Source organism: Salvia splendens, chromosome 4, assembly GCF_004379255.2.
Source record: "Salvia splendens isolate huo1 chromosome 4, SspV2, whole genome shotgun sequence".
Classification (NCBI taxonomy): Eukaryota; Viridiplantae; Streptophyta; class Magnoliopsida; order Lamiales; family Lamiaceae; genus Salvia; species Salvia splendens.
In genome coordinates, this window is record NC_056035.1 from 28,361,583 (window position 1) to 28,383,523 (window position 21,941).

General features: G+C 36.9%; 2 protein-coding genes across 4 annotated transcripts; both read right to left on the reverse strand.

Moving 5' to 3' along the window:
- Positions 1–14,529: 14,529 nt before the first annotated feature.
- On the reverse strand, positions 14,530–15,644 carry LOC121800920 (protein FAR-RED IMPAIRED RESPONSE 1-like). The gene is made up of 2 exons (XM_042200408.1): positions 15,076–15,644; positions 14,530–14,974 (listed from the first exon to the last, which is right to left on the reverse strand). The coding sequence occupies exons 1-2, from the start codon at positions 15,642–15,644 to the stop codon at positions 14,530–14,532; spliced, it is 1,014 nt and encodes a 337-aa protein (XP_042056342.1).
- Positions 15,645–18,382: 2,738 nt separating this feature from the next.
- LOC121799523 lies at positions 18,383–21,533 on the reverse strand. 3 transcript variants are annotated; one of them, XR_006050325.1, is made up of 6 exons: positions 21,344–21,533; positions 19,693–20,731; positions 19,411–19,612; positions 19,068–19,332; positions 18,898–18,980; positions 18,522–18,577 (listed from the first exon to the last, which is right to left on the reverse strand). XR_006050325.1 is itself a non-coding variant. In XM_042198919.1 (5 exons), the coding sequence occupies exons 2-5, from the start codon at positions 20,686–20,688 to the stop codon at positions 18,512–18,514; spliced, it is 1,347 nt and encodes a 448-aa protein (XP_042054853.1). In that variant the 5' UTR covers positions 20,689–20,731; positions 21,344–21,533; the 3' UTR covers positions 18,383–18,511. The 3 variants fall into 3 exon arrangements, 1 of the variants encoding a protein (XP_042054853.1); XR_006050326.1 differs by having other exon boundaries at positions 18,544–18,574; XM_042198919.1 differs by lacking the exon at positions 19,068–19,332 and having other exon boundaries at positions 18,383–18,577.
- Positions 21,534–21,941: the final 408 nt, after the last annotated feature.

Genomic DNA, 21,941 nt, shown 5'->3' on the forward strand with positions numbered 1-21,941 from the left:
GGATTTGTATAGAAATAGTTCACATTGTAGTATTTTTAGAGTACTAATGATTCATTTTATTACACTTTTGAGTGAATTTTATCTCAATGCGAATTTTTAGAGTACTAATGCTCAAGTGCCAGTAAGTTCATCACTCTTGTTCACAGAACGCATCACTCTTATTCTATTTTACTTCACTCTTATTCACAAAACACATCACTCTTACTTTGATTTTACTTCACTCTTGTTCACAAAACACATCACTCTTACTTTGATTTTACTTCACTCTTATTCATTGAACACCTCACTCTTACTCTGATTTTACTTCACTCTTATTCACAAACGCATCACTCTTACTGTCATTTTACTTTAGTCTTGTTCACAAACGCATCACTCTTACTGTCATTTTACTTCACTCTTGTTCACAAAACACATCACTCTTACTTTGATTTTACTTCACTCTTGTTCACAAAACACATCACTCTTACTCTGATTTTACTTCACTCTTGTTCACAAAACACATCACTCTTACTTTGATTTTACTTCACTCTTGTTCATTGAACACCTCACTCTTACTCTGATTTTACTTCACTCTTGTTCACAAACGCATCACTCTTACTGTCATTTTACTTTAGTCTTGTTCACAAACGCATCACTCTTACTGTCATTTTACTTCACTCTTGTTCACAAAACACATCACTCTTACTTTGATTTTACTTCACTCTTGTTCACAAAACACATCACTCTTACTCTGATTTTACTTCACTCTTGTTCACAAAACACATCACTGTTACTTTGATTTTACTTCACTCTTGTTCATTGAACACCTCACTCTTACTCTGATTTTACTTCACTCTTGTTCACAAACGCATCACTCTTACTGTCATTTTACTTTAGTCTTGTTCACAAACGCATCACTCTTACTGTCATTTTACTTCACTCTAGTTCACAGTACACATCACTCTTACTCTGATTTTACTTCACTCGTGTTCACAAAACACATCACTCTTATTCTGATTTTGTTTCACTCTTGTTCACAAAACACATCACTCTTATTCTGATTTTACTTCACTCTTCTTTACGAAACACTTCACTCTTATTCTGATTTTACTTCACTCTTTTCTTCACGAAACACATCATTTAGTGGTTTACAAAACACAACAGTGAATTAAATAGTAAACAAGATATTAATGTAAAATAAGTACTTGTTAATTCACTGATGAAGTTTTCTACAATAGTTCATGAACGCTTGAAGTTTTCAATCATTTTTTCCACATCTATGTTATTGGTTTTCCCATATTCTTCATAATGCTTTGATGTTACTGACAACATATTCAGTGACTGATGGTTTTTTTCCGACAATAATAATGCGCTGCAATACTTTGCTCTCAGTCTTTGGAGTATTCCTTTGCTTCTTGTAGTTAATCCACACTTCCAATCTTGTTCGCGCTCACCATGATAACATTCCAAATGTCGCATAAAAAAAACTCTGCAATCTTCTACATTTGATGTTGTTCTCCAAGGCATTTTGAGCCTTATTATCCTTACATCCTTTATTGATTTGCTTTGGTTGTGATACCCCATTTTTGTCAAATAATGACAAAAATATAATTTCTGCAATATATCATCATGAATATCAGATGTAGTTCACTATAAAGAGAACTATAATTCATTGTAATCACAAAAATACTGCACTGTATATCGTGTATACTTACCACATTTTCAGGTATGCCACCATATTTGACTGTTATGTCCACATCGTCAGCATTCTTTGAATTGTCAATCAGCACTATACTAATAGTACTAAATCTGAAGCATATGGTATAGTAATGTTCCGCAGCACAAATTGGAAAGAACACCTACATAGATAATAATAATAATTTCATAATAAAAACAACTAGAGAATATAATAAAGAATCAATTGTGTTTAGTATTTACCAAATCTACGTCGGCCCATTTGAAATACAGAATTTGTTCAACCTCAGTTTGTAAATTGTCACAGAATCTATCAATTATGGTCATGAGGTCGACCCCATCAGGCCGGTGAACAACTGTATACAGCTGAAAAATGAGACAAGTTAAATCTGGATTGAAATAATTCACTTTGTTTTACTTCACCCTTGTTCACAAAACACATCACTCCTACTCTGAATTTACTTCACTCTTGTTCACAAAACACATCACTCTTACTTTGATTTTACTTCACTCTTGTTCACAAAACACATCACTCTTACTCTGAATTTACTTCACTCTTGTTCACAAAACACATCACTCTTACTTTGATTTTACTTCACTCTTGTTCACAAAACACTTCACTCGTAAATCTAACCATGTAAACATAATACAAAGGCCATACGGTTTTCATAATCACTTAAAATCAGTGAAACAACTATAAATATTACCACAGAAACTGCGGTTTTCATAATCACAATACTGTTCAAAATTTATTCTATTCTTACCGTTGGGTATGTTGTGAAAAAGAGGTGCCTCGATGAAGATATGGACCTGTATTCTTCCATGTTATTTAAAAAAGAAGCCCATGCACTTATCACACCCACTTCTATTAGTGTATGTGGCAACAGTGAACAGAATTCTCTTTTTGTTACCATTATGACATCATCATCATACACTATGGTGTCCCTGTTCAAACATGTGTGTGTGTTAGCACATCTTTTGTATGTTTTTTTTCTAAATCAGAACTATAATATAAATCTTACTCATTTAATTCATTTATTGTCATAATCCACAAAAAGACTTGTGACTCTTTCAAGGTAAACTTGGTTTTAGCCTTAACCACTCTTTCATGGAATGGAGATTTCAATGCAGCTGATATTTTCTTCTCAGCTTTTGAATGTATCTCCATTTGTTCAATCCTAGCAGTTACGTGTCAGGGCAAGAATGATATGAAAACATCACTATATAAGACATATAGTTCACTTGATGTTTGTTAAAAGTGTTGGTGAATGGATGAGATATATCATTGTTTAACACTTACAATGTCTGGATTGTAAACTACTATTTCGGTTGAAGGATTTTTGCCAGAAACATTTAACTCTGATTGAACACAATCATCATCAGCATATATCTCCATGCATGCTTCTATTGCAGATGCAATTTGGGCATCCACAATGTCGTCCTATTTTCATAATAAGAAATGAAAACACATCACTATCAACACGATTTTTACTTCACACTTGTTTACAAAACACATCACTCTTATTGAGATTTCACTTCACTCTTGTTCACAAAACACTTCACTCTTGTTCACAAAACACATCACTCTTGTTCAGAAATCACTTCACTCTTGTTCATAACACACATCATTCTTACTTCGATTTTACTTCACTCTTGTTCACAAAACAAATCAATATTATTCTTATTTCACTTCACTCTTGTTAACAAATCACATCACTCTTATTCAGAAAACACTTCACTCTTGTTCACAAAACACATCACTCTTTTCAGAAAACACTTCACTCTTGTTCAATAAACACATCACTCTTATTCTGAATTCACTTCACTCTTGTTAAAAAACACATCACTATACACATGCAACACAGAAACCTCACTTAACAATGGAACACATCACTCGAAGCACTTTTTTATACCTTCATCTGTGTGTTTTGTGATGTTGCTTTAGCTACATATTCATAAAATTCATTTGTCTCCTGCAAATAGTGAAATGCGATATAACATAAGAATAAAAAGTCAAAAAAGTAAATAAATATTATGCATTAGTACAGAACATAATACAAATTGTTTTTAGTTCACTCTGAATCAAATATCAAGTGTTAAAGTACAACAGACCACAATCAAATTGTTTAAAATATCCATGGTTTCTATTCCAAATCTTGAACTTACTGGTTTCTTTCCCAAGTTAATATCAGGGAAAATTGTTGTGCCTTCATTCACTAATTTGCATTTTTCATCATGGATTTCCATAAGTTTTTCCACAAGCTGAATCCATTCTGGATCATCTTCTTGATCCTCTTCCATAGCTTGTGTCATGTTTTCAATTGGCTTAGACACAGCTTGGTCCCCTTGATCAACCTCCACACCAACCATCTTTAGTGCATTTATAGCTGCAACTTTGAAGCAATTGATGTCATTGGTATTTGCTGGAGCAACCTTTATATACCTCATCATTTTACTAATTGCATCTGCAGCCTCCCTAATTGAACTTTTAATTTCATCAGACGAAGGAACTTGATCAGTTGAAGGGGGGCATCATCAGTTGAAGGGGTGGCTTCAACAGGTAAAGTTGCTTCATCAGTTGAAGGGACAGAGGTAGTGACAGTTATTGAATTCTTGTTGGCATATAAAGATTCAATGGAGACAGGATCAATGATACTTTATATGCTTCATCTTCCAATGGTGCCTCCATTATCTAATTCCATCTGTCCTCTCTCCTTAAGAATGAATTATGTCCAGTTACGGACAGTTGGGAATCTTCTAACCACCAGTCTTGTTCTGTAGACAACCCTATCTACATAGCATGCCTGCAAAAACAGATCAATAATAAAATGCATTACAAGGACTTCACTCTTATTCTGATTTTACTTCACTCTTGTTTACAAAACACTTCACTCTTATTCTCATTTTACTTCACTCTTGTTCACAAAACACTTCACTCTTATTCTCATTTTACTTCACTCTTGTTCACAAAACACATCACTCTTGTTCACAAAACACTTCACTCTTGTTCTGATTTTACTTCACTCTTGTTCACAAAACACTTCACTCTTATTCACATTTTACTTCACTCTTGTTTACAAAACACATCACTCTTATTCTGATTTTACTTCACTCTTGTTTACAAACCACTTCACTCTTATTCTCATTTTACTTCACTCTTATTCTCATTTTACTTCACTCTTGTTCACAAAACACTTCACTCTTATTCTCATTTTACTTCACTCTTGTTCACAAAACACATCACTCTTGTTCACAAAACACTTCACTCTTATTTACATTTTACTTCACTCGCAAAACACATCACTCTTATTCTGATTTCACTCATGTATAAAAAACACATCACTCTAACCATGCATTTACTACTTAACCGTGAAAAACATCACTCTAAATATGATTTTACTTCACTCTAAGCATGTTTTTACTTCACTATAAAGGAGTGGTTAAAATAGAAAACTCACCAAGAGGAAAGTGATTGGTCCAGTGAATGGGGTGGATTTGTTCTTGAGTTTCCAGATATCATGTGCTGTGATTAGCATATCCAACACGTAGCTGCACCAATTGTACTGCCTCACATTTGAAATGTTGCCAATATCGTCCAAGATACGGCCAAGACATTTTCCGTTGGCAGTTGGTGAGATCAGAACATTGTCCAACAGAATAAGAAATACTTTCTTAAACCACTCACCACCTTCTAGATCACTATCAAGCTGCTCTGGCAAATCAGCTGGGGTTATTGCTTTGTTCTTCTTAGCATTGACAATGGTCTTCATCACATCATTCATTTCATGCTTCTTTTCTCTTTTAATCATCAACTCTCCTCTTGGCAGTCCCAACGTAGCATACACATCATCCTCAGTGATGTGTAATGGTTGATCATCAACAAGTTTTATTCTGGAGCAGTTGTCATGATTAAAATTTTCAAGTAGTGAAAATGCCATGTCAGCAGGAATACATCGTATCTTCAAATGCACAAGCTGTCCGAAACCCATCTCTTCCAGAGCAGCTTTTTGTTTGGAGTTCATTTTCTCAATGGCATCAACCAGAACTTTCACCCCTATCTTAATGACCAATTTAGGTCTTCTGATTTTACAAGTAATAGCTTTGTCACTCTTTGCTTTAGCCTGTTTCTTTCTGGCAGGCATTTCTGGTTTGTCGATGCATTGTGACCTCCCACGCTTTGAGGCTAAATACATACAAGATTTTTGATCAAATTCGTGAATACACACTTAATATAGCTCAAAATTATACATTAATAACTATGCCCAATACATAAATAATTACATAACTCACTCTCTGGTTTCTGCATATCATTTTTCTTTTTTGACCTTATTTCGGCAGAAGTTGTTGTTCGAAGAACATCCTGTTGATTTATTGTGCTTATTTCAGTTGTATGTGCAGCACTTTGTTGCAGTCTATCTTCACGCATCTTAGACCTTTTTTCGGCTGCAGCAACTTCATGGATATGAGGAAAAAAATCAATATAGCAAAAAATCAGACACATCACACTTGTTCACAAAACACATCACTCTTATTCTGATTTCACTTCACTTTTGTTCATAAAACACTTCACTCTTGTTCACAAAACACTCCACTCTTGTTCAGAAAACGCATCATTCTTGTTTACAAAAGGCATCACTCTTGTTCAGAAAAGACTACACTCTTGTTCAGGAAAAACTTCACTATTGTTCAGAAAACACATCACTCTTGTTCACAAAAACACTTCATTCTTGTTCACAAAAACACTTCACTCTTGTTCAGAAAACACTTCACTCTTGTTCACAAAAACACTTCACTCTTATTCTGATTTCAGTTCACTCTTGTTCACAAAACACATCACTCTTGTTCAGAAAACACTTCACTCTTGTTCACAAAAACACATCACTATTATTCTGATTTCAGTTCACTCTTGTTCACAAAACACATCACTCTTGTTCAGAAAACACTTCACTCTTGTTCAGGAAACACTTCACTCTTTTTTGCAGAACAACTATAAATCTAACCATGTAAACGTAATACAAAGGCCATATGGTTTTCATAATCACTAAACATCAGTGAAACAACTATAAATCTTACTACAGAAACTACGGTTTTCATAATCACTTAACATCAGTGAAACAACTATAAATCTAAACACAGAAACTACGGTTTTCATATTCACAACAAACGAAGATATTGTATATTAAAATTAATAAATAGTAGGAATGACTCACGGTTCGAGCCTGAGTGAAGTGAAACGGAACTTCCGGTTGTTTTTTTCTTTGTTCGTTCGAAAGCTACAAAGAATACAAATCTAAATCAGATCTAAAATAAAACCTAGAAATGATTGTTAATCAGTAGGAAACTTACTTTTCAAAAAATCCTTTTGATTTGTATCCATTTGTTTGACAAAGTAGATGATGCTGACGAGTTGAATGCGGTTTAATCGGCGACGGCGACGGCTTGAATGCGGTTGAGTCGGCGATTTTCAACGGATTGAACAGAGGAGAACGAGAGAGACGAACTAAATCGGCGCGAATTTCTGAATGACTAACACAATTTTGGATTTAATTCGATGGTGTAATGACAATAATACCCCTGACTTGTTATTATGGAGTAAATTTGTGATTGAGGGAGCTAATATATCATCAAATTCAAAAATTACTATTAGCCATTGATTTTTTTGATCTTGTGGCTATTATTTGTTCTCTAGTTATTTGGTTAAGGGGTGTTTGTCATAGATCATGACTCTATATATATATATATATATATATATATATATATATATATATATATATAGGGTCATGTTAAAGTCCTTTTCAATGCTTAGATTTAAGTTCCAATTTGATTTGTATCGTTGGATCTGATAGATGGACGACGCTGATGTAATTCCTAATTAAACATTCCGTACTTCATTATTTGGGTTATTGCGTTCATTATGAGGGTTAATTAGTAATTTTACAGTCTAAAATCTGGAAAAAATGAGGAGCCGCGATTTGAGCGGGATACCCCCACTACTTTCCATCAACCGCCTCATTCAATAGAAACGCGAATTTACTCCCGCTTCTCTCTCCAATGCGTCTTCTCAAATTCCATTCAACTAGCAAACCCTAACCGCCACCGCCATTGTATTCGACGGTTAAACCGAAATTCAAGCCGTTTTACAGTCGATTTTCAGGCTTCGGTTATGTTCTGAACAATACGCCACTGAGATTCTAGTAGAGCTAGGGTTTTCCGATTGTTAATTTCGTGTTTCAATAACCCTTGCTTCAAGATTCGCCAGTAACACAACACCCACACCACCATTCAGCAGATTACCGCAAATCCGACATATTTGTTACTAAAATCAATCTCCGTTTTTGTGTGGTTGGATTCCTTCGCAGATCTTAAAATGACAAAAAGAGGACGACCAACTAATTCACAGCAATCCCAGCAAGAGGGTGAGCTTTTGTCTGTAGGTTCAATTCGAATTGCTTTGTTTGTTTGGTTTGTAAACCCGCACGGGTGTTAACATAATTTGTACATTATTTGCATAATTGTGTGAATTAAATTAACTACTGTATCCATTAGTCGTATGCTGGTTGATTTTATTTGTATAAAATTATTCAATGTTGGCGTGTTCATTAGTGTGATGGATATGGACATTAGTTGTGTATTTTGCTGGGTTGAAGTTGTCGAAGAGTTGGTGTAATCTGTATATGTGCATTCCCTGTTATGATAAATGGATTATAAAATCTGTTTGTTCATTACTTGATATAAACTGTACATTATTTGCCAATGTGACTACATTATTTTAACATGTAAATGCAGCTTGCTCATATCTTTTTTAAATTGTCAGATAACAAGTGTAATATTTGTGGTTTTTGTATCTCAATCCATTAGTATTACTATGTGAGTACGTTGTGAATGTTGTTGGTTGGATTTTAGATTGTGAAAGAGTAAATTCAGAATCTGTTTGTTCATTACTTTATTTCAACGCTTCATTATTTGGCAATGAGACTGCATTATTTTAGATTCTGAAGGAATTAAGGTCGTTTCTGAATTAAATTGGCAAATTACAAATGTGATATTTGTATATTCATTAATTCATATATACTTTGCATTATTTTGAGATGTCAATGCATTATTTTACTATATCCATGAATTACCTGTATGAGTAAGTGGGGATTCTGTTTTTGGAAAAAGTAAATAGAGAAGCTGTTGGTTCATTACTTGAGGTGATGTCTGCATTATTTGCCAATGTGACAACGTTATTTTAATCTGTGAATGCATTATGGTCATTTCTGTTATAAATTGGCAGATAACAAATGTAATATTCGCATATTCATTAATTAATATAAACTCTGCATTATTTTTATATGTCAATTCATCATTTTCATATATCGTTGATCTATCTGATTGAGTACAGTGTGAATGTTGGTGGTGGGGTTTTAGATTCTGAAAAAAATAAATAGAGAATCTATTGGTTCATTACTTGAGGTGATGTCTGCATTATTTGCCAAGGTGACAACATTATTTTAATCTGTGAATGCATTATGGTCATTTCTGTTTTAAATTGGCATATAACAAATGTAATATTCGCATATTCATTAATTAATAAAAACTCTGCATTATTTTTATATATCAATTCATCATTTTCATATATGCTTGAATTACCTGATTGAGTACAGTGTGAATGTTGGTGGTGGGGTTTTAGATTCTGAAAAAAGTAAGTAGAGAATCTGTTTGTTCATTACTGGATGCAATGTCTTCATTATTTGGCAATGTGACAATATTATTTTAATATGTGAAACCATTATGGTCATTTCTGTTACTAATTCATGATGCAAGTTGCTGCTGCTTGACAGATAACAAATGTGATATTTGTATATTCAATAATTAAAGTAAACGCTGCATTATTCTTATGTCTCAGTGCATTATTTTCCATATCCTTGGATTATGTTTCTAATTCATGATGCAAGTTTCTACTGCTTGACAGGGACCAAGCAACTGAGAATGTACGTAGAGGATGTGGTAGATGAATTACTCCCCGTTGGAATAGCACAAAAATTCCGAGAGCGACTAGCGGATGCATCCACAAGTAGTGCGCAATCCCAGGCTGACAATAATAAGAACAAGGGAAGGAAGGATGATTATTTATACTGCCGGCGTACACCAGCCGAGTTCTTGACATGCTTGAAGAGTCTGACACCCCAGCAAAAGGGGGCTGTGGCAGAACTTGGGTTTGAGGCAGTCTTGTGCTTTGAGGCGAAGGAGATTCCAGGACACCTGGCACATTGGGTGCTTATATCCTTCAATCTTGTGCGCTGCCAGGTTGCTTTGTCAGGAGGGGTAAACCTAGATTTAGATGAGGAAGACGTCCACTTGACGTTGGGATTTCCTAGAGGGCGAAGAGTTATTTCAAGGGCAACGGAACATCAAAGCAACTTCGCGTTCAATGATATGATTGCTGCTCGTTGCAATAAGGGTCGTTTTAAAATGACCCCAAAGGACATCTACCAATTGATGATGCAGGAGGTGAATGGTGGAGATGTATTCAAGAAGCTGTTTATGTTAATGGTGGAAAATGCGTTAATAGAGACCCCTGCTGATGGCCACTGCAAACCAAAGATTTTGGACTTTATCGATGATGTGGACGAAATTAGACACTTGAACTGGTGTGGTTACGTTCTTTCAGTGCTCGAGACTACGTACCCAAGCTGGGCAAATCGCCAGAGTGTCAATTTTACCGGGCCTATCTACTTCTTGGTGGTATGTGTTTTTAAATATGCATTGGGTGGAAATTTGCGACATTAAAGTGTACTATAATTACAATACATATGTGTAGGTTTTGAATTATCCTTATTATCTTCTTCAATTCTTTATGATTTTTGCATTTCCTCAGTAATCTGCATTAATGTTCTACTTAACTTGCTGTGGTTGTTTTCAGGGCGCATACGTGGACCGTGTTCTGCATTGCCGAAGGAGGGTGATTCGTTCATGGCCAACTATCAAGGGGTGGACAACCGAGGCTTTGAAGCAGAGGGCTGATGTTGAGCATGGGCAGTATGGAACGGGGAGGCTGGAAGCCCGGATTGATAAGGAAAAGTGGCTGGGGGAAGAAGAAGCCAGAAAGCTTGAAATGAGTACCAGAGGAGAGACTGCAGCACCAGGCCAACGCAGAGCGTACAGTTTTAGAAAACAGTTTGCTGCCTCAAGCGTGCAGATGGCATGCGCTATTTCTGCTTGGTTAGATGATTACAACCGAATAACGGAGGATTTGATGGATGACGAGTGCTTCCGTGCCGGAAGCCAAATTGGGAAAAAATTGTTGGGAATGGAAGACCAGAATGCGGTGGCGGATGAGGAAATAGTAACCAGACTCACCCAGGCACGCGATGACGAGGAAGAATTTAGTCCAGAGTGGATCGCTGAATTAGAAACCATGATGGTTGCTTATGATAAGAAGAAGACAATGCATAAGAGCACAACAAGGCCGTCTTTCGTGCTAGATGGCTTCGATTGCCCGGATCCTTTTGCAACACAATCGGCAGATGGGGCTGGGGGGAGTGGAACTGCGGGAAAACATACTCCAACTGGAGACATTGCACCGGAAACCACAATCATTAGGCAGCCGGTAGGTGAAGCTGTCGAAGGAGATGTCGGCATTCCCGAGCTGTTTGTTTACGATATCCCGAATATCATAAACACTGGCGCAGGTGTTAACGAACAACAACTCCAGGCAGCAGACGTAGCGGTTGGCAGGGGATTGAGGAGCACCACCGAGGTAGGCATCCAGGTACATATCGTTCAGCACTGTTAATGGTTGTTGATAGTAACTCATTTTGATTGTGTGATTGATAGGAAGAGGAGAATGCTTCCGTAGGAGAATCTGTCCGCGAGGCAGTTGTAATGGACAGTGCAAAGGTTTGTGCTTCTTTAAAAAAAAGTGAACTGTATACTTTCATTGAACGTGCTCACTAACTTCTTATTTTTATGTAAAGGCCGACAACACAAAACCAAAAAGGAAGGGGGTAGTAGCAAAGGGAAAGCAGGGGAAAGAGACGTTGACACCTACGGTATAAGTGTAAAATGGAATTATATACAGCTATTTCTACATTATAAAGTTATGAAAATGCATTATTTTTGCTTCGTTGTTCATTACAAGATTCCACCACATTCTAAGGGTAAGGGACCGATTCTTGACGAGTCCAGAACGGGTGTGACTTTGAAGGAAATGGTCATTCCAATTGTGGTTCCGCAAGACAAAGGAAAGGGGAAGGTGATACAACAGGAGGCTGGAGCTGTGGTAAGGAAAAGTTATTTTCCTTTTGAAAGCATAGTTTGTAACATGTAAATATGAGATCGCAAAATTATTGGCTGCATTAATTGAACGAATGAGCACATTGTTTAAGTTGTATTTTGAATTTATGGTAGTGTGACAGACAATTGGTCAGGGAGTGAAAGTGATACATGTATGTTCATTATGTCAGATAACCAGTTCATTATTGATCTATGGAGATGCATTAAAACAATGCTTTCATGCATCATGATGCTGATGTTATACATAATTCAAAGATTTAGGTGACTGCTCGTATGCTCAACGGGTGTAACATCTGTATTTTACATATCCATACCCTCATGTATAGGAGGAAACCGGGGTGGTGGCTAGAATCAGGAAGCCAACTCTGAAGGCAAGGTCGCCGTTCAATGAAAGGGCTGTTCGACTTACAGCCAAAGCCAACATTGAGGACAGGGTGTTTTATTACTGGGTGCTAAGCACCGTAGCCAGAAATAAGTAAGTTTGGAAAATTTGCTCATTTGCTGTTTAACAAATAATTAGTTGTTGTTAAATAGTTTGTTGACTCTCAGGGACGACGTTGTCTACAAGGACAGATTCAGAGAAACAATGCATGGCGAGTTCCAATCATTAGCTCCATTCCAGAGGATCAGCACTGCAATTGTAGACACCTGGGCTTCTTATTTGAACAACATGGAGCAGCTAAAAGCGTCAGAGACAGTGTCTAGGCTATTCTTCTCCACAAATCCATGCGTGAGTGATCTACATTTTAATCTCATGTGCAACCTATTTTAATTCATTTTACATAAGTAACTTGTTTACTAAATGATTTCTAGAAGGATACCGTGGTGGACGCTCCAACGGAGTGGAATGAGAAGCAAAAACTGGATACATTCTGGACAAGACTCTTTGGAGAAGTACTTGGAATGGGAAACCTTCAATGGGAGACATATGATTTGGTAAGTGTGTGATGCTTTGTGCATTATTCGCCTGACACTGTGCATTATTTAGCAGAAAATAAGCATTACAGTATCAGTATTGGTTCATTATTTTTTAAGCAAACAGACACATTTTGAACTATGTGTACTGAAAATAATCCGTCTTTGTGCAGATATTTTTCCCCATATGGGGTGCAGGGCAGAAATATGTGATATGTTTTGATTTGCCCGACGGGAAAATAAATATCATAGACCACACTTTGGCCGAACCGCACACTTCCTTCGAAGCCAAGTACGGCAAGACACCATCTCTTCTAGTAAGTAATAATCTTACTACAATAGGCTGGCTTATGGGTGAAATAATTCATATTAGAAAAAAGAACTTAATAATTTTGTTTGGTGGTCCAGAAAAAATTCTTTGCGGAAGCACTCACGAGGTGCAAAGTTCCTAAGATGGCAACCCAAGTCCGAAAGTGCAAAACACATGTGGTCACCATGCCATGGAGGAACAACAACGTCATTGACGAGGGAGGGATCTATGTCATGCGGCACATGGAAACCTATTTCGGAGTAAAGGAAAAGGACTGGGAATGTGGCCTCAGATCAAGTGGAACTAAAAGCGTGGAGATGTTCCGCATCAAATATGCAAGGACTCTCCTATCGTGTATTTACAACACAAGAGGTGTTGACAACCAGAAGAAGGCGACGCGTTTTTGGAAAGAGAAGCCGAAAAAAATTCAACTTTGAGAACTGGGTCGACCAATACGGTCTTTAGTGAGGTGGGGCGTGCATTATACAAGTGGTGGTAGGACAACTAATGGCAACGGTTAAGCAAACTACTGAATTATATCATTATCTTCTTTTTTGTAAAGTACAGATCTTCGAACATCTATTAGTATGAATCTTTGGACCAAAAGGCCTTTTCCAGTGTTATGTGTTTTTTACATAGTGTACAAAATTATCAGACATCACTGATTAAAAATATCAAAAGAATACATATTAATGAATTCAAAGTCATAAACTTTTGTTAAAAATGAACAGTAAAGACACATAGGTTACAAGATGATTTACTCGGAAAATAACAACCAACCATTCCACATATACGCAATGTATGGAAGTCAAAGTAAACAAAACATCATGAATAACGTTCTGCATTCTTCAAGGACTTGAATCGATTGTACATTACATGCGTTACTATAATGCATTATTTTCCATTTAACAATCACTATATTGTGTGCATTATTTTGATTGATATGTACATTATAGACACTTTTTAATGCATTATGTTTTTTTTATTCATAACGGGACTTCTGTACTAAGAACTGAATATAAGTACTTATCATATGCATTATTAGGTTATGTTGGTTCATCGTGTGGTACATATTACAGCATTATTTTGATCCAAAAGTAGATTTGTTGGTGAAACAGTGTCATTCAATAAAATTGTAATTCCTGAGTTTACTTAAGGTTGATGCAACAAATAAATGTAACAAACGAAAAGAATAGGAAAATGGACGCATATAAAAAAAATAAACCGTCTACCTAAATCACTAGAATACATCAAATCGTACTCTTGCCCTTCCCCAACTCATTCTCCATCTCCATCTCTTTAAGCCTAGGACAATTTCTGGAGTCATGGTGGCCCATCTCATCGCAAGCCTTTCACCGTCTTAGAGGCCGACTAGCATCCTTTAGAGCCTTTTCCCTTTTTGAAATCAGTCGGCTCTTTGAGCTGCTAGCATGCCCCTTGGTCTTGACAACATCTGGAGGATGAACCTCCACAACTTCAGGCCGAGCCATGCCATAGAACTCTTCAATCATGCGCCTTTTTCCAGTTGCTGACGTTGTCGGATTCCCAGCTTGTAGAGATTTACCAAGGTCTTCAACGCCGCCTACAAATGCCCGTAGCAATTCAATGTCTTCCTCAAACCGCCGGAGGAAACCATAGAACATAGAAATGCCTTGCTTTGATACTGCTTGCCTATCGTCAACAACAGCCCTGGCAGGAATGTCATCATGAATTTCACCATGGACCGCCTTGGCTAGCGGAGTCTTCATCCATCTACTTTGGCAGTATTTGTCTGGTATTTTCTTCAACTCATTGTTCCTGAAAATGAAAAAAATATGTCTGCACAAATATCCATGCCTACCAATAGTTTGCATTCGCAAGAATATGACTCATCACTCCTATCATGAATCACCAAATACGATTTGCGATTGCTATCCCCAAGCTTGTATGTGTCAACAGATTCAGTTAAAGAAAATCCTAGCACGCGACATCTATCATTACCCTCAACGATTTCTTCCTGTATTTTCCTGAACATCGTATCGGTGTAAAGCGTCGAAGCATGTTTCTCAAACGGCAAGGTAGTGGCCAAAATGGGCAAAACAGTGGCATCGTGGTAGTCTAACGCCGTCCTACTGTTACGCTGAAACTCAACAGCATGGTTGAAATTCATGTAGAACTCGGCTATGTTCGCACGGGGCTTCAAAAATCTTTTGTAGAAACTGTTCTCGGATTCAGAAATGGATGTTGTCCTAATCATCGAACCCAGCGGAAAATCTCTAAAATAAGCCGGTATCCAGAAATGCCTGTGCTCGTACAATGAGTTAAACCAGTCAAAGTCTTCCAACCCATGACTTTGCACAACTCTTTTCCAATCAGCTTCAAATTCCTCAGGCTCAAGCAGATCAGACCAAACGCATGCACTGAATTCCTTCTTGAAAGCTTCATCCCTGAGTAACCTATTTGGGACCTTGGTGGACAACTTGTGCATTATGTGCCACATACACCATCGGTGACGTGTGTCAACCAGAACCTCTTCAATGGCCGATCTCATTCCATTGTCTTGATCTGTCACGATCATTTTCGGTGCTAAACAACCAAATGTCTAAACAACCATCCAAACGCCCCCGTTTTCTCATTGCATACCAAGCCAGCCGCAAAGGTTACAGGGCTTCCATGATTGTCCTTTCCCGTGAAAGGACAGAATATCATGCAATACCTACGTATACAAACGTTTGCGTGGCGTCAGATTAATCCAACGAAAATATAATGAATCACTAAAGGAATGGTAATGAACGAATATGTACTTATAATGCATTTGTAATAAGTGACAATTACCAGGAAATCTAATCTAAATAATGCAGTTGTTCTACTAAAATAATGAATGAAAATGTAATTATAATGCACATACTATAGCCGAAACATAAATACCTGTTTGTGTTGTAGGTGGTGTCGAAGGCTACAATGTCACCAAACATATGGTAATTCCTTTTCATTAATACCTCACACCAAAACAACGCAACCAGCTGGTTGTTTTCATTAACCTCATAATGATATGTATACGACTCAGACATCTCCTTCTTTTTCGCCATGTCGTCCAATACCATTTGCACATCGAAACCATGCGCATATGCTTTAATGTCGCGTGAAGCATTCCTGATGTCACCCACCGTACAACCGACGAGGTCAAACCCACCAAGAGTTTCTTTCAAAACCTTAAATGTCAATGTGGGTCCAATACTCGCTTTAGAACAATCCAGAATGAATTTCTGGTGAACGTCATCCAAATGACGGTTCACAGACATAAACTTCTGATGCTCGGACTCAACCATCTCATGGTTATGAACCTCGTTGAAATCGTGTACCATATAACCGGGATGTCCATTATCAGAGAAATACTTGAATGAAATGCTAGCTTTACAACCACATCTCTTCGATAAGCGTCGGCGTTTGAGTGAGAACCCGGAACGTGCATTCAACTGATCATCGTCGATTGACTTCTTATGGCCCTCCCTATTGCATACGACGTAATACCACGTTGTAACTTCGTCCACCTTCCTCACACCTTGTTTGCGCGTGTCAAACCCGACGGCCCTAGCATACACATCATAAAACGCGAGTGCAAACTCTAATGTTTTGAACCTCTGACCAACTACAGGCTTTAATTGCTCAGAACCTGCAGGTACAACACATTCTGTATACAAACACGACACAGTATACATGTTCAGGTAAAGATGAATTATAGAGAATATACTATACATTATATAACATAAACGAGTGCATTACATAAGCATACTTATACATTACATATATAATTATTCATACCTAGTCATTCAACATTAAATCAAACACTAAACGGAAGGCACCAATTCGCGGACATACGTAAATGTTTGGAATCGCATATTATACCACAAACCTGGGCCAAGAAATCTGCAACCTTACGGGAATGATTGAAAACCAATTTAACATGAAATAACAACAAAGCTTGAATGAACCGTAGCAACAACAAAACGATTAAACAACTAAAATGATTCAATAAATCAAAACCCAAGCACACCAACATGAAAATTGCAATATTACCTTCTTCCATTGACACTCGAAACACCGGGGATGAACCGAATTCGTTAGATTTAGATTCAAAACGGTTATTCACCACTGACAGAAACAGCGATTTGCAAAAGGAACTCGGCTAATGAACTAAATCTGGAAAAGATTTGCTGATGAACTGCACTCAGCGTGGAGGGAGGAATTCACGCCTCCTACCATAACTAACTAAAAGAGAGAATTTCCTTTTTACCCTTCACACGTCCAAAACGCATGCAATCTGATAATTGGATCAACTAATTTTGTCCACTAGATCGGTTGAAATAAAGGGTGGAGATTAAGAAGGAAATTGAATTTAATAGGTAAAAAGGATTTGAACACAATCCTATATATATATATATATATATATATATATATATATATATATATATATAGGATTGTGATCAAGATAGAACCATTCTTAAACGTAGAACCATTCTTAAACGTAGAACAAATGCCAAACGGAGGTCGTTAGATCTTTTAATCCAATGATGTTGATTTGCATAGCAACTTCCCATTACAACCAAAACTATTATTAATGGGTGAATGCAGAGAAGTGAAAAAATAAAGCATGCATGGACTCTTCTTCGTTTCATTCATTCTTACATCAACATGTGAGTTTTTTCACATGTTGAGTCCGGAATGTCGTGAAAACATAGTCTAATATGTATGATTTTTAATCTTGACCGTCATTTTTTCCTCATCCAATGAATAAAATATGTAGAGTTCTAGGTTCTACACTTAAAAATGGTTCTATCTTTAACGCAACCCTATATATATATATATATATATATATATATATATATATATATTGATTTGATGATTGCAAAAAGTAATATGTATTTGCCAAAAACAAATGTTTAGAATAACTCATTTTTATCAAATACTAATCACTTAAAAAAAATGCGCCATTGCCGGGGATCAAACCCGGGTCACCCGCGTGATAGGCGGGAATACTAACCAGTGTGACACACAAGGGTTATGCGTCATTAGGGTAAGACGCATAACCCTTATGCGTCACTCTCCCCTTCGGAATAAATCTAATCTTCTTCATTAAAATGAAATTCAATTAACATGCTTCAACAAAAAAAGAAAGAACTCTCAATTTGATGATGAGTTATGTGCATAGTCATGAAGCCCTAACCATCATAGAAAAATTTCATCTCATTAGGGTTGGGCCAGTTAGTTATATACACCCCCACTAGTCAAAAATATATATTGAGTATTGATCAAAACATGTCAAAAAAGATGAGATCTTTACATTCACATATCACCTTAACCGGACCCTGGGCGCACGGCGAGGCATTCTTTGTCGTGCCACGGGCTGAATTCCTCTGGCTGCTGCAACATCCAGCAGGGGAAGCAACAAATTTTGTCAGAAAGTTCAACTTCATTTGTGAAAAAGAAAAACCAAATACATATGAACTCAAGATGTTCAATGCATATATAATATATCCTCTCAAGGGATCGACTTCGAATGAACTGATATCGAAATTGCACTGTTTCTTATTGCATAGCTATTTCTTGAGCGGTTCAGACTCAGAAATTTTTCGATATACCTAGATACGTATATGTTTACATAACATCGCGCAAGAGAAGAAAACCTGAAGAATGTAAGTAGACGAGAACCTTAAAAGGCACCAAATTTGATAGGCTACTACCTTAATCCATATGAAGAATCCTCGTAGAAGGTTTAATCGTTTTGGCCGGTCGCCTTTAGCTTGTGAGAGCTTTTTCTTGAGATCTGCACTCGATAAAAACAACAAATTACACACTAGTTATCAAGAGAATGCTAAGTTTACGAATTCAAGTGTGAAAACCATAAAAATACCGAAAGAAAGAAACTCGAATGTTCTCTTCATCTGCTAGAACTCTTGGAAACAATTTAGAGCATAAACTCAAATAAACATTTGACAATGCACGTGACAATTAAAGGTTTGAGAAACAACTCCTTCCTCCCTCTCATGTTTGTACTTTCTTTACGAAATCCAAATTAGACAAGAGTTCCTCAACAATATGCATAATATGTGACCAACTTCAGAGTCCGGTTGTCAGAAACGAGCATACAGAACCACCATCAGCCCCTTACAAGACAGCTAAAACCGGGTTTAAAGTATCACAGAGACTGTAATGAGGAAGAATCTTGGGACTAAAATACATCAACTTCAACTAACCTGGATGGTAATGAAGATAACACTTTCCATCTCCCTTCGTTCCCATTTGTCTTTCTCTCCCATTACGTAGATCCATGTGGCGTCCTTTCAATGGGCGGAATTTGATATCTCGCCGTAGCCTGTTATACTCATCGAGATTAAAAGGTTTTCTAAGAGCAGCAATAACCTTGTCCCTAAATGCAGACCGGTCCCTGTTATTCATCTGCATAACTAGAACTTGTTAACCAGCGACATATGAATATGAAGACATATGTTTCTAAGATAATCACAACGGGAAACTACCTTGCAGAATGTATCGCTGTCAATGATTTCCACATCAGAGGATTCGTCGTCATAGTGATCATCATCCTCATCCTCTTTCATCCGATCACACGCTCCACTCTTCATTTCATACAGTACTTCAATACCCCTGGCAGTATACATAAGATGATCGTCGACAGGCTTGAGTTTTTCATACCATAAATGATAATCAGGTTCGAATTGGATTTTCTCTTCATCATACTCACTCTTGCACTTGTTCCTTTTGCGTTTTCGTGGGTAGGTACGAGAAACAGGCTCCATCACCACTACATTCTCTTCCTTCCCACTCTTGGACTTAACCCGCGGATCTGTCCTAGTCAGATTCTTCATCTCCTTTGCCCTATTGACATGTTCATCAATTAGTTTCGTATCATAACTCCTCAACTTCCTTCTATATTGGCGTTGACCACAGTTTTTATCCAAACCCAAATCTCTTTTGACACTGGGAGTGTGAGGGGCATGCACATAGGTAGAGTGTGACAGCAACTTTGCATTCTCTTTCCTCTCCTTGTTGGACTTGCTCCTCGTATCCCTGCTAGTCAGGTTCTCAACCTCCTCCCTACTCGGAGCAAGGTGTGAATCGAGAGTGCCTTGAACCTCTGCAAGAGGCATCTGATTCAGAGGTCCATCGATTTGTTCTTGATCACACTCTGTGTCTGAACTAGAAGCTTCTTCATATTTGATGATAGCCCTCGAACCATCTTCTTCCATGTATTCAATTCTATACGCGTTGCCATGCTTCTTCAGTTTTTTAAACATAAGCATATAATCCGGATCATCGTTATGTTCATCAACATCATCGTTTAATCTCAATTCTTCATTTGGCCTCGCCCTACTTGGCTCGGAATATAATTCCATAAGGCCCATGTTGCTCTTGTCCACACCTTCTTTTTGCAGTAATTTACGCAATTCATTGCAGGATATTGCATCAAAATCAGTAGATTTCTGTGATACAATTTGCTTATCTTTTTTAACCATTTCAACCAATCCTTACTTCAGGCCTCTGACTATTCAAACATATCTGCAAAATAGTCACAAAACTTGTATTTGGAAAAGTTGAATCATAATCCATAAATGTCATCTACTTCCTAGATTCAAGAATCATACTTATTAAAAATTCAAACTTTCTTTTAAAAGACTCAATGTTAGTGCTACTAGTGATGGTTTCATTTAACCCCAAACCCCTCAAATTAAGGAAGGAAAAAAACAAAATCTTTCAACAAGAAAATGCATTTTATCACAATACACACACAAGTGAACGAAGAAAAGGGCCAAATCTCGAAGTGAAAAACTACAAACAGCCATTCTTTACCACTAATGGAGTTAAAAATCAAATCTTGAAACAATAGAGGCATTTATTGAGAAACAATTAGAAGAATAAACCAACTACACAGAAATTTAAGTGCCAATGTCTCAAGAATCATAAACACAATTCCACTTAAATATTAAAAAAAAATGAACAACATTCACACACATACACCCATAAATCTTGAATATACATGTGAAGAATCATGCAAAATTTGAACGGCCCAGATTGAAGCAAAATATGATCAAGTCGAACGCACACACATATAAAATTCAAGTAGTAACGTTTCATACTCACGCAGTAGCAGCTACGGGGAGAGAAATTTACCTTTGCCACAAATAACAAAGAAGAGAAAAGGGAAATGAAAAGATTCTGCAACTTATTGAACACCAAACACGCAGTGTGTGTGTGTGAGAGAGAGAGACTACATAGGAAAGGGCAGCAGTTTGATTGTTTGAAGAAGAAGATGACGTTCGTTTGAATGGTTTCCCTGTCAATTGTCATGTTCCCACCTGGGTTTTTTTCACTAGGGCATGACGGAGTTATCATGATCACTTCCACCTATCAAAATTAGGGTGTCCACTATAAGGTGGACACGCCCAATAGCCCCGCCCCAGTTTTTTGTCCATAGCCCCAATTTTTTATCCATAGCTCCAAAATTCTATTTCCGCCACTATAGTGGACAACTGCAATAGCCCCAAAATTTTATAATCAACTTTCATTTTATAATATATCAAATAATTATTAACAAATTTATCGGGCTCTAATTAGTGGATTAAGAAGGCCGACTATACGAATTAAAAATAAAAATAAAAATAAAAATACAAATACAACACAAATTAAAATTAGAATTACACACTAAATTTAAATTTAAATTAAAATCACACACTACATTGAATCTAATACAAATTACTACCAAGTTTAC

Coding starts and splice junctions, on each gene's coding strand:
- LOC121800920 (XM_042200408.1), bottom strand. CDS start 15,644: ATGCACAAGTTGTCCACCAAGGTCCCAAATAGGTTACTCAGGGATGAA. Junction 14,975..15,075: donor GGGGATAGCAATCGCAAATC/GTATTTGGTGAT, acceptor TTTCATTTTCAG/GAACAATGAGTTGAAGAAAA.
- LOC121799523 (XM_042198919.1), bottom strand. CDS start 20,688: ATGGTTAAAAAAGATAAGCAAATTGTATCACAGAAATCTACTGATTTT. Junction 18,981..19,410: donor TTATCTTCATTACCATCCAG/GTTAGTTGAAGT, acceptor TATCGAGTGCAG/ATCTCAAGAAAAAGCTCTCA. Junction 18,578..18,897: donor GATTCTTCATATGGATTAAG/GTAGTAGCCTAT, acceptor TGGATGTTGCAG/CAGCCAGAGGAATTCAGCCC.